The 16,944-nt window shown below is 38.7% G+C and overlaps 1 protein-coding gene across 1 annotated transcript in view; it reads left to right on the forward strand.

Annotated features, from left to right (window-relative positions):
* robo1 (roundabout, axon guidance receptor, homolog 1 (Drosophila)) overlaps nt 1-16,944 on the forward strand; it is a gene marked incomplete at its 5' end in the record, with an annotated part of 71,275 nt that overhangs the window by 42,686 nt on the left and 11,645 nt on the right. Inside the window, 7 exons of the mRNA XM_007573055.2 lie at nt 2,165-2,191; nt 5,483-5,525; nt 7,821-7,975; nt 12,014-12,397; nt 12,905-13,021; nt 14,444-14,588; nt 15,707-15,934. Coding sequence (XP_007573117.2) covers nt 2,165-2,191; nt 5,483-5,525; nt 7,821-7,975; nt 12,014-12,397; nt 12,905-13,021; nt 14,444-14,588; nt 15,707-15,934 — 1,099 coding nt within the window. The remainder of the gene's footprint in view (nt 1-2,164; nt 2,192-5,482; nt 5,526-7,820; nt 7,976-12,013; nt 12,398-12,904; nt 13,022-14,443; nt 14,589-15,706; nt 15,935-16,944) is intronic.

Consider the following 16,944-nt stretch of genomic DNA (forward strand, 5'->3'; position numbering starts at 1 on the left):
AAAGTTTTTGTAAGGCAGTAATTAGGATTATTAGCTGCAAAGAGAGAGAGAGAGCTGTTCATGGTTTCCTTCAGTTTGATCTCTATGTTTCTTCAATGTGATTACGAGTTACAACAGTATTACAGACCACTTAGAAATACATGATAATCAAGTGTTATTGGACAAAACTTTGATTAATTAAATAAATCATGCTGATGTTTATGCAGGTTTTTAATTAAATGTTTTTGTTACAGGTGAACTGAGATCTATTCAGATTCTTAGGAAAAGCCACAGATCCAGAAAATCTACCCCATGACCAGCAGCTCCAGCAGCCACAGCCTCCCACATGTCCTCCATCTTCACCATCTCATCCACCAGCTGCTCTGTGTTCACCTGTAGCTGTTTAGTCCAACCAGTAACTCCACTAACCGACTCCCTTCAACTGGAAATTCCTCTATCAGGTAAATTTAACCAACATGTAAAAACAGTGACTACACTTTGTCTATGTATCATATTTTTAATTGAATTATTTATAGATGTAAGGCATTTTTGGATTTGATTAGTTGACGACATGAATAAGAGAGTTAAATGCAAATAAAGGTTTGTGTGGTGGGAGTTTTGTCTGTTTTAGTTTTCCTGCGTTAATCCAGGTGAGCTGCAGCAGAGACTCATCTAAAGCAGGACAGAGGGTCCTGACCTGCAGGGCTGAAGACCCCCAGTCTACATTGTAATAAATTATTATTTTACATTACTGAGATTTGTTTTTTTTAATCATTCTTTGCAGTCTGAAGCATTCAGTGTAACGTCTTCAAAGCCTTAAGGGGGTGAAGGAGTCGGCCTGGGAAACCATCTGACTCGACTGACAGTCACTGGTTCTGCTGAAGAGATGGACTCACTAGATGAGCTCGGCCTTCCAGCCTCCACTGCAGAAAAATTAGAAGTCCTGAACCAAAAACTGGAATCAGGAGCTGTTCAGAAATAAATGGTATGTATAATTTTTTGAAAACATAATTAGCCTTTCTCTTAACATTATTCTTTCCATCTATCAGGTGCAGTACTGTTTAAATATTGACTTTTAAATTCTCTGTTTTCCTTTTTTAGTTGGATCTCCGAGGGACCTGATCTGCTGTCTGCAAGCGTCGGATTCAGAACACCAAAACAGTTTTAAGAAGGCTCAAGGTTGTCTGGGTTTTTTTGTTTTGTTTTATTTTGTTTTTTAATTATTATTATTATTTTGTGCATGTGTCGACGCTCATAAAATCAGTTCTGATGTAAATATTTCTTTTAAAATTATATTTTTAAGCACTGGGTGGTTCTTAAATGCTGACTTTGCTTTGATTTTTTATTATTGTGAATGTCTTTTCTAAAAACCCATTGTATTAAAATGTATACTGTGCTGTTTTACTTTGTTCTAAGAAGGTTTTGTGTCTTTTTGGTACATATGTATAAATAAATGTGATTATCATATTTTGTTGCGGTTAGTCTTTAATATTAATACTATAAAATTAAGAATCCTTGCCCAGTGTTTTTAAGTGGTTGTCATCAATTTTACAATTTATTACATTAGATTAAAATGTGCTGTAAACAGAAGACAACTGTTCCATGTGAAAACCGTAAGTGTGGGGCCAGCTTGGCTTTTCTTCTTCTACAATTTGTTACAACATTGGATTAATATCCCATGGTAATGGAAGACAACTGTTCCTCATGAAATCCTTGCATTACAGTAAAATTGCTGCTATGTTAGCATTTCCACTGACTTAGCATAACTATTATATAGCTTTTTATTTTTGAATAAAATGCGAAAGTCTGCTGAAAGTAGTCAGCGGACTTTTGGTGGACATTCAACTGAAAGTTTAATGGTGGTCAATTTTGAGTCCGGAAACGTGGACGTCTGCCGGACGTCCTTTGGAGTTTCATTTGGACGTCGATCAAACGTAATAAGCGGACGTTCAAGACAACGTTCAGCGGACATGCTCCAAACATTCAATGCTAGCTGGGATAGATTCCTTGTGTGTGACCCATAACCAGCAGGCTTTTAACCATGTAGGGTTAAAATCAGAACCAGCTGCTGGTTAAACAAGAATTTATCAATGGATCAGACTTCAGGTTGAAAGTCTGGTTTAAAAACATCTTAAAGATTACTTGCAGTTTGAAAACACTAATATTTCTCTTCTTTTCCCAACAGTGCCATCCTTCACATTCACACCAACAGGTAAGCAATTTATTTCAGATATGTGCAAGCATAGGGTGTCTGCATATTCTTAAAGCATCTTAAATTCATAAAACTAAATGTAAGTAAATACATTAATCGGAGGTCTTAAATTTTGTTGTTGCAGGACTATTTAATCTCATACATGCATTTTTTCTGTCAATCAAAAGTTTGCGTGGTGTGTTGACATCTTCATTGTGTTCTGAGTTGAAGAGATTGAGGCTACTGGTAACTAGCTGCTAATATACCTCCTTGCTAGCTAACTAGCTAGCTTTTTTGTGCCTATCATGGTGACAGGCTTTGAACTCAGGAAAAGTCACTGGGTGCAACAGGAGCACCCAGTAACTTTTCAACTTTCTTGCGGAGTTGCTAGCCTTTGTGTGCACGTCTACATCTACAAGTGAAAAATCTCTCCTGCACGGATGTCGCAGATCACTTGGCTGGAGGAGGGCTAGCTTTTACCACCTCATTGTGTCAGATCCATAGGAAACAAATGGAAAAGGAGCAATGCTGCCTTTCTTGTGTTGAGCCGCTGGAAGGCGTTCATTTTCGGGCAGACGGGCAGAATTTCAGTATTTTTTGCTCTGCTTGATTCTAATACAGCAGGATCCTGCTACCATCACATGCATTTAGAGTTTTTTGGTCTTCAATTTCACCCAAGGTGTCATTAAAGAGCCTTAAATTTGACTTACTTGTAACCTGCAACATCTGCCATCTTTGATTAAACTATTAAAATATTATTAAAATAAAAATCACTGACCTTATAAAGTCAGCACTTAGTAAAAGCCAGTAAAATAAACCAATCATTTGCAGAGTTACTTAAAAACAAAGGTTCTGCTCAGTGTTTTGGGTTGAGTCAGAAGTCGGTGCCAGTGATCAAGACGCCACTCTGCTAAGAGGCTATTAAAGCCAGTAGCAACTTGATCAAAGCAGCTGCTTGCAACATTAGATGGGATTTTAGAGAATGACACAGCACTGATGCACCGTTTAGATAACTCAGGGAGGTCATTTGTAAATCAAAGTGACATGCCGTGAAGCAGATAGAGAAAGAAGCGTTCCTTCCGTATGAGTTTGTTTCTGGTCCGCTCGCAGACCGAAACCCATCAGGGAAAAAAAAATTCTTTGTCTGTCCAAGGCGTGGCATGGCTGAGAGTAGATGAAAGGACACGGCAGTGAGCTACATAGAGGGGAAAGACAATGTGTTTGTCTCTTTCCCCAAGGTTGATCTTGTCTGAGCATACCCTCTTATCTGTAGCTACCGTTTTATTTGCTACTTTTTTTTCTGCCTCGAGGGTTGCAGTCATCCAGACTCTTATTGCAGCTACACGCTCGTTTCACGATCTGTTGGAAATCTTTCAGGTCAGACTCATTCCTCACCTGTGTAATAAGGTTTTGTTAGTTTTAGAGAAGCGAGACTGTGCAGGGTATTATACTGATTTCAATCTACAACCAGACAATTATGCTTCCTACGGATATGAGGGACCCCAGCTATTTTCTGTTTTAGAGAAAGAAAAAAAAAAGAAAAAGAAGCCAGAGAATGAACAGAGCCAAGACCAGGGCTCATTCTCTTTCTACCCTCCTCTCCTCTCAGGGTACAGATTGTACCCTGAGAGGAGAGGAGGGTACAGATTGTAATTAAAGTTGGAGGTTTATCTCCCTTTCACACACCGGCAGCTCAGAGTTTCTTGAAAGTGTTCGACTTGCAACGTGAGGAGCTTCAAACGAGTTGAACCTGAGCTGGAAAACCAAAGAGCTCCGCGTTTTTGTTCCTCATAAGCCTCTTAGGGTGAATCCTCCTGCACCACACGTGTGACTCTGCTGACACCATGCAAACATGCCAGCATTTAAAAAGTCAAAAAATAATTGGTTACAATAGTATTTGATTTTTTTTTGTCATGGTACAGCTACAAACTTTGCACACAATTCTGAGGTTTGTAAGAACTGGAAAGTTTGGCATTTATTTAGCCCACTGACACCACTTAATTTTGATGTCAACAGTCACCTTCAGCACCTCTGTGTAATTAATTTTCTCTTAATTTGCTCTGTGAAGGTTATAGAAATTTGTTAGGAAACATTAGTGAACAATTGAGGAACAAGGATAAAATTAAGAAATTAAAGCAGAATTAGCTCATACAAACCATTTTCCAAATTTTGAAAATTTCATAAAGTATCGTTCAGTCCAGGAAACAAAAGAGGATTATGGCACAACTATAAACCTGGCTGTTAACGCCATGGCTGTTCACCTGTCGTTAACAGGGTGAGACTGAGGGGAGCTATCCGGGTTTTCACCAACTCAAATGAAAGACTTTTAAAGACCTTTTTAAATTTGATTAATGGTGAAATGCAATATCTATAACATAATGAAAATATAAATGGCAGTAAGCATGCTGCTAGAATACAACATTTACCTACTTTAACATACTGTATTCAGTCATTGCCTTTTGCATGCCCCATGTCTGAACTGTGGTTGCCCCTCTCCCAAAAAATGTAAATGCGTTGCTATTTGGTTCTGGTTCTTCAATCTAGACTTTCAGAATCCACCTCGCCTCGTATGGGTTGGCAACAGAAGTGGATCGGTGGTGTAACCGAACATTGTCTTGCCAACTGTCGATCAATTTGCACTTACCCATTTTGGATGCACAAAAGGTAGCTATTAAGAATATTAGCAGCTTGCTTCTGGTAGCCTCAACTCTCCTCAAGTCACAGAACCCAATGAACACCACTGAAACGAGAGCGCAGTGATCAAACTTTTGACTCTCAGAAAAGTCCCATGAGGGGAAAAAAAACCTACGGGAATAAACGGGATTAAATGATCCTGTTATGACCATGCTGCTAGAATACAACATTTATCTACTTTAACATGCTGTATTCAGTCATTGCCTTTTGCATGCCCCATGTCTGAACTGTGGTTGCCCCTCTCCCAAGAAACGTAAATGTGTTTTTTGGGAGAAAATGTAAGTTTCTTGCATTTCATTTACAATGAAATATAAGAAATTCATTTCAGACATTTTAAGACCTTAGTTTTGGATATATGAATTTAAGACTTTTAAAGACTTTTTAAGTGGAAGGTTTTCTTTTATTAAAATTAAAATGCATCCCACATTTTGTTTCTTTTAAAAAATAAATTAAGAAAATAAGAAAATTACAATGTATTCTCCTTCCACTTTACAATTATAATGCTGGGGCATTTCTTTAAACATCAATAATGTCCTTTGGTTGCGTAAAGAAATTGTAAAAAATTGGTATTTTACATTTCTGTGAAAGTCTACTGAAAATTATTGTCTCTCTTTTCAGTGGCATATCAGAGGGGTGGGGAAAGCGTCAGCAGTGCTGGAAGGTAAGAAGATTTTCCTTAAATTCTATTTTTAATAAATAAAAAGGGGGTGTGACTGAGTAGAAGGTCAGGCAGTGGTACTTTTCCTTCACAAACACTAGGGGGAGAGCTGAGCTTTTTCTAAAGTAGCAGGAGGTGGAAGTAGGTCCACCAAGTGTGTTGTGTTACTACAGGAACAAAGAGCTGTGCAGCCTGCCAGGGGCCCATCCCCATCACACACACTGAAGAGCCACATCCAACCACAAGGCTGTGCCACAGCATCACCATAAAACCTTAATGGAGATGCAAAGCTCGCCGTCCCATACAGTGAAGTGGTGCATTGTGCATAAACAAGTGAGACCTTTCAGAACTAGAACCACCAAAACTCATTTGTATATCCACTAGATGGCCTCTGGCATGGCGCCCATATAGCCGGTAAATGGAAAACAGACACACACACACATCAAAAAAAAAAAAAAATGCATTCAATTATTACCCGCTTTCTGCTCAGAGTACAGAATGTACTTAATGCCATGTCATAAATGTGTGTGTTTGTGCGTGCGTGCGTGTGTGTTGTTCATGTGTTAATGAATAGTTAGCTTGAAGCCATCAACAGTAAATCCATATTCATTACATTACCCAGTTGTATGATTGAATCCCGGACGCAGTGAGGCTGTGTCAGCTCTGCATGAAAACAATGGTCGTTCAATATCAACACAGAACCACTGGGGTGATGGAGGAGCCATTGTGAGATTGTATTTGGCTGTACAAGACAAATGTGTTCATTACCCAAAATGAATCCGAGAAATGAGTCATTTAGGACAGAGTGAGGAAATGCAATTCGATGCTAATTCAGTGCTGGATTATTCAGACTGGGAATCTTGCTGCACAGATTTGAATACCAAAGCAATACATAGTATTGCTTTGGTATTCTATAGTAAACTGTCTTGTTCTGGATGCTAGATTGAGCCATTTAAACAGTAATAGAATACGGCATGTTCTCTTTCTAGACTCAGTGTTTGGCCAAAGGTCAAACAGGACTCTATTCCACTTAACAGGAATAGAGTCCTGTTAAGTGCCCTTGTACATTTTGAAAAATTATTTTCTTTCTGAACTTTTATTGAAAATGTGAAACACGTTATAAAAATTTGGTACATGGTTGTTTAAAAACTCAAAATTCTGTTTACTAGAAAAAATGGATTATTCACCTTGCCATTAATTGTATGTGAAGGCCTAAGACATTCAAATTGTTAAGGATACAGTCATTCCAATTGATTGTTGCTAAAGATGCTAGCTGTATCAAAGCATATTAAAGATTAGTTGAGGGAAAAACTTGAGGGTTGAGGGTTGTAGTCTTTCAATGTCGAATTTAAATTAGCGATTTAGCATTAGCTCCTTCCAACTATCTAGCATAAGTTTATAGTAGATACTTAACTACTTTAATGTTAGTTGAAATAATTAGTGCTTTTGAGTTAGCAAAACTAAATGTTTAGTTCGTAGTGCTGCAGAATACCCTGATGCAGTCAGTGACTGCTCAAAACCTGTCAAGTCATCACTCTTGTCCACGACTGTTTTGTCCATATCATAACATTTCTGAGATAAAATGGATATTTTATCCGATTCCTGTCAATTCGTCTTATGTAATATTATGTAATATTCTAATTTACTCAATTGCTTCATTTTAGGTTTTTTTTTAGCTTTAAGCTGGAATATCACACTGATGAGTAAAAACTGCTTTCCACTGACTTCCTAATTCTCTGAGAAGATGCATATTGTGTAAAATGTTTGATAGAAGCTAAATAATCAGAAACAAAGATACAGAAGAAAGAGCTGGTGTTTTTATGCCTTCTGTTCAGCTAAAAAAAAATGAAAGAGATATTGTGACACCATGGAATCTATTCAGAGTGCACTTGTGGTTCACCGACTGCTCAGGATGTGCATTTCGCAACATGGGGAGTGAATTTTATCTGGCTGTCTAATCCAAGCAGATCGCTGATGCTCACGGAGGCTCAGAGAAAGTGTTGTCAGCTCTAGGCAAGTCAAGCACACACAATCTATTTAGCTGGTCTTGTGTTTTTTTGTTGCCCCCCACCCTGAAATGTGTTCCCTTTGCGCACGTTTGCCCAAAAGGCAAAAACTACTGAAGCCAGATTCTTTTTTCTTTCTTTTTTTTTTTAAGTTTTCCTGTTCTCAGCTGGATAAATAAACTCCTCCATAATCTTCTGTTTCTGCGGGTGCTTCCTGTTCACTCGGATGAATATCGCTACGGTGTTGGCCAAGCCTGTCTCTATTGTTAAACATTTGGGTTTTCTTTTATAGGCCCGGTTTGCTAAACATGGGCGACTCAGCCACTCAGCCCTGGCTGGCCGACACGTGGCCCAACTCCTGCTCCAACCACAACGACTGCAGTATCAACTGCTGCACGGCGGGCAACGGCAACAGCGACAGCAACCTGGCCACGTACAGCCGACCAGGTAACGCAGACCAAAAGTAAACAGTTGACTCTTGGAGGTGACAGCGCAGCCTCTTAACAAAATAGTTACGGTGATAAGATATGCGGGAGCCGGGGGAATCTGCAGTGTAAAAAAGAAAAAAGGAAGGGGGGAGTACAATCTGATATCTGGGTTAGCTCTCTGGAGAGTCGGTGTGTGCATCTCTGCCTTCTGCAGGTCTGCGGAAGAAGTAAAAACAGGAGACCGTGTTTTTGTGTGTTTGATTTATCTGAGGTTAGGGTAGAGCTGTTTTAGGCAGGAAATAAAAGGAGTACACTGAGCAGGGCTTATAGCTCTACTCTATTGCTAATCAAATTGCTCTGCTGATTTCCATACAGTTGTTATAGCCAGTAATGTAATTTCCTCTAAGTGCTCAGTTGTTTAAGAAATGTGCAGCAGGCGAAGGAGGTCAGGGCTGGCCTGCAGACGGCGTCCAGAAAGGGAGGATGTAGGGAGGAAGAGGAGGAGGGTCAGCAGAAAGAGGGATAGGATTAGACCGAGTCACAATTCCTAGAGTTGTCCCTTCCCCTACTGTGAGGTACCTGGCACCTTCATTTAGGCCGTCATTTGAAATATTCCTTTGAGAAATGAGACTGTTATCAATCTTTTGTAAACCCTCTTAAGGAAAAACAAAAATGTATTCCCCAACAGACCCTGGAAATGGTTCCAGAACGTTATGTAAGGAGTACCAACTTAGAAAATACTAAGGAAAAAGAATCAACATGAATCAAAACGCACTGTGAAAACACTCAATCTTAGAAAGTGTTTTGGTCTACTTTTCTAGTGCAAATATCTTATCACTCTTGAAATAAGACAAAACCAAATTATAAGTAACCTTTTAACCAGATATAGAAGCTTGTTTTAAGAGAGTAATTATTGAAATATTGATGTCCACTAGACATTAAAAATATCTTCACTGATGAAATATTTGCATTTGTGTATTCTTGCAAGTACAACTTTCCAAATGTTCGCTCGAAAGGCTTCTCTGTTTTGGGAATCCTAAAAAGGCATGAGAATTGAAGCTAATAGCTTGTCAAACAGGGAAGAAAACCAAAGTGGATTTCTGTTAACTGCCTTGTTGCTAAAAATGTGCTATACAAATAAATTACCTTAGAAAAAAAAAAAGACAAATCTGAGGGCGTAATAGCAGTTTAGGCAAATTCATTTTCTATGAAACTTTGAGATGTTAACATCTCGTTTACACAAAATCCATTTTGTGTTCTTCAGAAAACAGTTGGAGATGGTGCACCACTAACTATCCTCCTCTGTGAAACACACTCAGAACAGAAAATGTTAGAAGTGGAACAATCAATAACATTGAATTCACTTAACCAGCTATGCTTTTTTGTTTGCCTTTTGTAATGTTTTACATTTATTTACAGTCAAACTCAAGAAATTTGAATATATGCATTAATGTGTCTCGTTAGAGTAAATATATTAAACATAGTTTATTGGTCTGATATTATTTTAAATGTCATGTTTTCATTAGTTATTAGCATGAGAACTAAATGATTTAGACAGTTTTTGTCTAAATCTATTTAATGTGTTTCACTTGGTCATACTGGAACATTTCTATTTTCAGTTATTGAATGAGTCTACTCCATAAAAACTTCACATTTTCTCTTTTCAATCTTTTTCACTTGAGAATATATTTTGTGGGGCTCATCTCCAGCCTATATTTTTTGTGAAAGTATCCATTGACTTTCCTATAAATAACCAGTAGAAACGTGACAAAAGCTCAATGTTTTATAAAATACCTTCATAGAAAACTGTTTTGGTCCTAAGCCTATTTTCAGAGCTTGCTAAAAGTGAATGAGATCAAGCACTCGTTTTAAAACTAATTAAGGATCATTTTGTTCCGATTGCTCTACAAGGGAGCTTTACACCACTTGGAGAACAGTGACCTACAGAATTTAAGCCTGGATGACAGGGCTTAATGTTAATAGTTTTCAGCCACGTCCAGCAACCCTGTCAGTGGAAACTTGGACCGCAATAAAATGTTTTATGTTCTAAATTATGCTAGATGGGGGCTCCGGCTTTAAAAGTGCCACATAATTCCTGTCCAGCTGTTCGACCCAATATACATCCAGCCGCTCAATCGCTTCTCCCAACTTCCAACCTCTCCCTGTGAGGATTAATAATTCATTCCACAGACTTCATAGTCAACTTCAGTTTTTCTTGGTGCTAATCACCCTTCCGAGGTTGAACACAGCACGCGATGTTTAACAGGGAATAACAGGCAAAAACAGGCAGCCTTCAGTCCCTCACATGATGCCCCGCTGTTAAGGAGCTTGCCAGACGCAAAGCTTTGTGTGTGTGCCAAAACTAAACTCCACACATTAACAGGATCACTGACTGGGTGACAGAGCAAAGAAATCAGAGTTAATGTCCCTTTATCTGAGCCATAGGGGGACTTTCGCACATCAGTCCTTTGAAGTGTTGATGCGCAGCTCAAATGTGCGGCATGAGCCACGTGTACTTATATGGTCATCTCTGGTTTTTTACCGCGGGGGCTGGCTCTCAGATCTGCTAGAGGATTTGAATATTTTATGAGCCGGAGAAAATTGGATCTGTCAGTGAAGCTGTGCTTTTACGGCGCGCTTCGTTCCGTGTCTTTGATACAGACATGTCTGTCTGTCCTTCTCCATGAGTGAAGACGCTGCCGCCACCATCAGATGGTGGAGAACAGAGATGACGCCCACACTGAGTCATTAGTGAGGCTAAGCAAAAAAAATAAAATAAAAAGCCGATGCCTGTATGCCTAACTACAGGTAGATATGAGTAAAAATCACAGCTTGATCCAATATTTATTCATGCTAATAAATGAATTTAAAAAGTGAAGTTTTACATTCATCATTGCACATAGAAAGATGTATTACAACTATTTAATGATTCTGACTTGCAGCCATTGAAAACAAGGAAAAATAAAAAATAATTTTTAATACATTAAATACATTTCATTCTGGCAAGGGCCAGAATGAAATTATTAGGTAGTAATATCAGAGTTTTGATGCATGGTTACAGCTCTAAAATTTGTTATTTTGTAATGTTAGTTATTTTGAAATATCAATACTCTCCTAGATATGCAATCATGTTAGATGTGTCGTTTGTTTGTTCTTACTCTAAGCTGTTGCCATCCTTTTTTAAAACTTTAATTCTGAGGACTTGCCTCCTTCTACAATATCACCAGGTGACTCTGAAACCCTCAATGCACTGAACAGATGCTTAAGACAAATCTAAGCATCTGTTCTTAGAACAAAGGTTCTGCATAACTTCCATGCATAACTTGCAAAAAGTTATGCATGGAAGGGTGATAACTTTCTCCAGCTGAACAAAAACAAAACTGAAGCTATTCTCTTTAGAGCTAAAGAGGAATGATCTAGATTTGGCATGTAGCTTCAGTTATTACAGTTAGAAACCGGAGATCAGGTCCCAAACCTTAACCCTACGTAGGTTAAGCTTCACTACGGTAGGTTATTAAGGCATAGTGAACCTTAACCTGCAGAGACACATAAAGACAGATACAAAGTCGGACTTCTATTACCTGAAGAACATTCCTAGGATTAAAAGACTAACATTCCAGCCATAGCTAGAGAAACTCATCCATGTGTTTCTCTTTAGTTCCATTGTCTTTACAGGCCTCCCTAAAATGTCAATCACACAGATGTTTTTAGTTTACTCTGAATCTCCAGAACCAGAAACAATTAATTCCTTTAAATCAAGGCTAAAAATATTTTGTCAGTGTTCCAGTGGAATACTGACTAATATAGATTAATCAACATTATTCTAGGTGATTTTGATGATGCCATTTGACAAAATGTAATGTCTGTTGCTTGTCATAATTGGTTGCTGTATTGTTTTTATCATGTAAAGCACTTTGAACTGTCTTGTTGCTGAAATGTGCTGTACTAATGAACTGGACTTGACCTGAATACTATAAGCCTTTCAGCTTTACATTTGATCAGAAGCTGATCAGTGGTATAGCAAAGACTGACTTAATTCCCTCCTCATGTTCCCCAGCCGACTGTATCGCCAATTATAACAGCCAGATGGATAACAAGCAGACCAACCTCATGGTACCAGAATCCGGCGTCTACGGAGACGTAGACCTGTCCAACAAGATCAACGAAATGAAGACCTTCAACAGCCCGAACCTCAAAGATGGTCGCTTTGTCGGTCCTGGGGGCCAGCCGACGCCTTACGCCACCACGCAGCTCATCCAGTCCGCCATCATGGGCAACAACATGAACTCGGACAGAGGGACCGGAGGGAGCGGAGGTGGACTCGGGGGTGGAGGGGAAGTAAATGAGAAACACTGCTGGAAGCCTCCGTCCATCCAGCAGAAGCAGGAAATGGGCTCTCAGCTTCAGTACAACATCTTGGAGCAAAACAAGCTGAATAAGGGTGAGTGTGCGGCTGCAGGGGGGGCAGCCACGGCTGCAGAAGTCATCTCCGAGCCATGAACTTCCTCCACTTGACTTTCCCTACTGTTGTTTCGGCTTCTGGCTGTTTCAGCTTCGCTGTGGAAGACTTGATGCTCATCAACCCTTTGGCTTTCTCTCAGTCCTTCTCTGTGAACACAGGCATCATCACTCTTTCCGTCATACCATTCATGTGCCGCTCCATCTTCCTTTCTGCATTTCTTTTCTTTTCTAAATTGGGACGTTGTCAAGCACTGTCCTGGATTTGGTATTGTGAAGAGATCTTTGACTCAAGCTATTATCAAGTTAATGTATCTCTCTGATAGAGTGATACTCGTGGTGTTTTGTTGCATGAGTTCACATTTAATAATTTGCTGCATTCCTCTTGCCATGAGTAGCTGTTTGTACGATGCTTCTTCTGCACTTAAATTTTCTTTTCAAAGTAGCAAAAGAGTTCTGAACAAGCCACAAACTGCTTTCTCGCTGACAGACCGGTACAGAGGAGGCGACAGTCCAATGCCCGCCACCATCCCCTACAACCAGACCCATGACACACACACCGGAGGTTCCTACAACAGCTCGGACCGAGGCAGCAGTAGCACCTCTGGTAAGAAGCTTGGAGCTTATAATACTGTCTTCATGTTGAAAGACAGTTTTATACACTTTAACATGGGTATGTGAATGCCATATGCATAATGCCATATAGTCTATAGCGCAAGGCAGAGTCTGCACCCAAAACAAACATACAAGTCTAGCACTAGTGGGAGAAATGGCTTGTGGCCAAAGACAAAAGAAATCACTAAAATTTCACCACTCCAAATGTCTGTCCACTCTCTCCACTCCATTTTTGTTTACATTTTATGAAGAAGGAAGTTGTGTTCAGTGTCTTCTTTAAAAGGTTTCCATGTCGTTTCCTTCCTTTGTTTGTAATGCAGCGCCACCACAGACGAGGAGTTGAACAGGTTGCTCAAAGCTTTGATTTGAGCAACCTTTGCGGTGTGAAAGTGAACCACAGTGGCTGAAAATGTAATAAATGTTACAACTTTGGTCCGCAATAGAACCGAGTCTAACGGACTATCAGATATGAAAACACTCTTAGATTGTGAGGGAAATCCAGATTTATTCTATGAGCACACCCCACCAAGAGATGTACATGAGCATTTCTGATTTAAAAACACTGCTGAGGCTGACATAAAGTTACAGCACACTAATAAGTCCTGGTTTAATTGATATAATAGTCCCTGACCAGGACTATTATATCAATTATATAATTAATAGTCCTGGGCCTTGATTGAGATACCTCTATTTTTCGGAGTCAATATTTTATAGTTTATTTTTCCAGTTTCTCATAAAACATTTAACAAAGACAGCAGCTCCTTGACATGTAGGCTTTTTCCATTTTGTAAGCGCAACTGTTACCCAAGAACGTTTGAAGGAAAATATGAAGGGACATTTTAATTTTGTTTTTCTGAATCCGGTTTTGTATTCATATTTAGCATCTGCTTATTTTGTCCTAATTCTGTTAAATGGCTTTACTTTCCATTGTGGGGCAGTTTAATTGCATCAAGTTCTCAATGTCTGTCTGTGGACAAGGACAAATGACTACACAGTGCAGACGGCATGCAACACTGCCACCTTAATGCCATGTATCCATTCTGATATTACGTTTGAAGTTCAAACCATTAAGAAGAGACCCTTACTGCTCCTTGCACATCACAGCTCATTGGTTCACCATTTTAATAGCTTGCCTTTAATTGGAGCCGTTTCTGCAGTTTTGCTCACACCTTTTCTCCAAACGCCGGCTTAAACAGCTGGTTTTTCCTCTATAGCCAGCATTTTACTCATCATTTCTTTACGAAACCTTGCAAATTAAAACAATTTCTCTCTGTCAGCCCTGTTAATTTACATTTTGAGTACTGTAAATTTATATTTTTGTTCAGAATTGATGTTTTTCTATTTCAGAGTTTTGAGTTTGTACATAGGAACTGTTTGTTGTGACTGACAGGGTGTCCTTTTCTTTCTTAAGCAGGGAGTCAGGGTCATAAGAGGGGAGTACGGACCCCCAAACTACCCAAACAAAGCACAATGAATTGGGCTGACCTTCTCCCCCCTCCCCCGGCAAACCCAGCCCCAATGTGTAACACAGAGGAGTACTCATTCTCTATGGAGGAAAGGTAAAAACACGATACACTGTTTGTTTTTTTAAAGAGAAACAGAGTTTAGAGATTCGTGGCAGGTTTGTGACATCTGTTTTAGGCTAAATTTATTATGATTTCTTATGTTTAGTAAAGTTTACAATGTCCTGATGGCTCTTGTTCAAACCCTAAAAAGTCCTTTATAAAACTGGGAACAAGTGTAAAATTAAATGGAGGAAGAGCAACATGGCTACCCTTTAAAGACTAAATCAAACAAGCCTTAAAATATCCTTAAACATAGAAGTTTCCATGGTAATCTCTTAGATTCCCTGTAAACTTGCAACAAAAATGTCTCCTGAAACCAATTTGTTGGTTGTTTACTATCAGCTCCTTCATTACGTAATAATGCATTTTTTTATGTCAAATCACCATCATAAACTTCTACATTTAAAGAATAGCAATCATTGAGGTCATTAGTTTGGTGTATATTTACCTCATCTTATTAGTTAGGGGTTCACTAACATTGCCCTAATTTCCTTCATTTAGGGTGATCTGTGAATATTTACATCTTATCTACCTCAGCAAAGGTCTGAAAATTAGTTACCGTCTCTTTTTACTTTGCCAACATAGTGACTGTATTTAGTGACTTTTCAGACAAAATAAAACAAAAAAGGTATTGGCCAAAAGCATAATCAGTCAAGCCAGAATACTGCAATCAGTTCATAGGATATGAACATGAGTTAGTTATTTTTAGTTTTCTAAGGTCGGTCTTAAAATGCTAAAAGTCTTTAAACATTTGACTGAAATTTGCACCATTTGTATTGCGTGATTTTCACATTTAAATATTGAAATGATATTAGGGGTTTTTTCTCATTAACAACTTTTGTTGTCAACACAACTTGAAAGGACTCTACTGTTATGCATTTACTAAACAGAAAAGATTAGATTTTTGAGTTTCTGAATCTAGTAACTAGATTACTATTCCTTGCTGTTCAACTCTTTGTTTAGCATGATTCTTTCATTCATCACAAATATTTGCCCCAGGAGTTTTTTTTCTTGGACTTATATCAAGATGGCATGAATATTTGGTGCTTTTTTCCAGCATGTTTCCATTGACTGATGTGCAGCTAACAAGCCTTGTTTATGTCTTGTTGCAGCTGTGATCCTGACATGCAGTGCCCTATGCCTCCATCTCACATGTACCTGCAGCCTGATGAGCTGGAGGAGGAGGAGATGGAGCGGGGTCCGACTCCTCCAGTACGCGGGGCAGCCTCCTCCCCTGCTGCTGTGTCCTACAGCCACCAGTCCACGGCCACGCTGACCCCCTCCCCCCAGGAGGAGATGCAGCCCATGCTCCAGGACGTGCCGGACAGCCACGAACGAAGGTATGCCCGCAACACAAGCATGACATAAGTATCTAAAAAAAAATAAAAAAACAGAGACTGTGTGCTGGTGTTCAGAAAACATTATTTTTAAGATCCATCCTTGTACATTTAAAATTCATAGCCGTTTGTCATGATTTACTCCATTAACTGCAGATTTTGTATATTGCATTGCAATGTCAGCCATTTTTCAAAAGCACATTTTGGCCTTTGGGATGATTTCTTACCTTCAGGGAAGTCATTTGTTTCAATTCATTTCCAAACTAGGAGGAAAAAAGTGTTGCCTTAAATAAATTCAGTTTATTATATATTACATATAATAAACTGACATAAAGTGCCCCAACTTCACTGTTGATGAGCAACAATGAAGATGTAAGCAGCAACATTTGTATTATTGATGAGGAACATTACGAATGTAGAAACCTTTGTAAGATAATCTAGCATCTGTTCTGTAAACAAACCATCAAGTCTCTAGTTTTGCACAGTTCAGGATCATTTTGGCAACTAAGCTTTAACTTCAGTTAAATCTATAACTATATAATCACAATTGAAAGCATTTGCTACAGATTCACATTGTGTGTGAACTGGATTTTATTACTTCAAAAAATAATTGTCATTTTAAATGGCCTGGTGATTAGCACAATTAGAATGATTAGTACCAAACTATTTTTAAGAAAGACAAGAATTAGCAACTTTGCAAATTAAAATTAAAATGAAAATATTAATTTTATAACAAACATCAACATTAGAATCACAGTTAGAGTTAGCATTGTTAACTGAATCTTAAAACAAAGATGAACAACAATTAGTTTTAGTAACTACTTGCTTACAACTGAATTAAATTTTTAAATCATCTTTTACATTTTATTTTAGCAATAACCACGGTAGCTTGAGTAAGTATTTTCAAACCAAGACAATGATAGCAGAGCTCACATTTTAAATGTTTTAGCCTTTTGATTAGCTAAACAGTGCCTGTTAGCACTGAAAGCAGTTATGTCAAGGATGCGGTCAGG

This window comes from Poecilia formosa, unplaced genomic scaffold (assembly GCF_000485575.1).
Source record: "Poecilia formosa unplaced genomic scaffold, Poecilia_formosa-5.1.2 Scaffold317, whole genome shotgun sequence".
NCBI classification, from domain to species: domain Eukaryota; kingdom Metazoa; phylum Chordata; class Actinopteri; order Cyprinodontiformes; family Poeciliidae; genus Poecilia; species Poecilia formosa.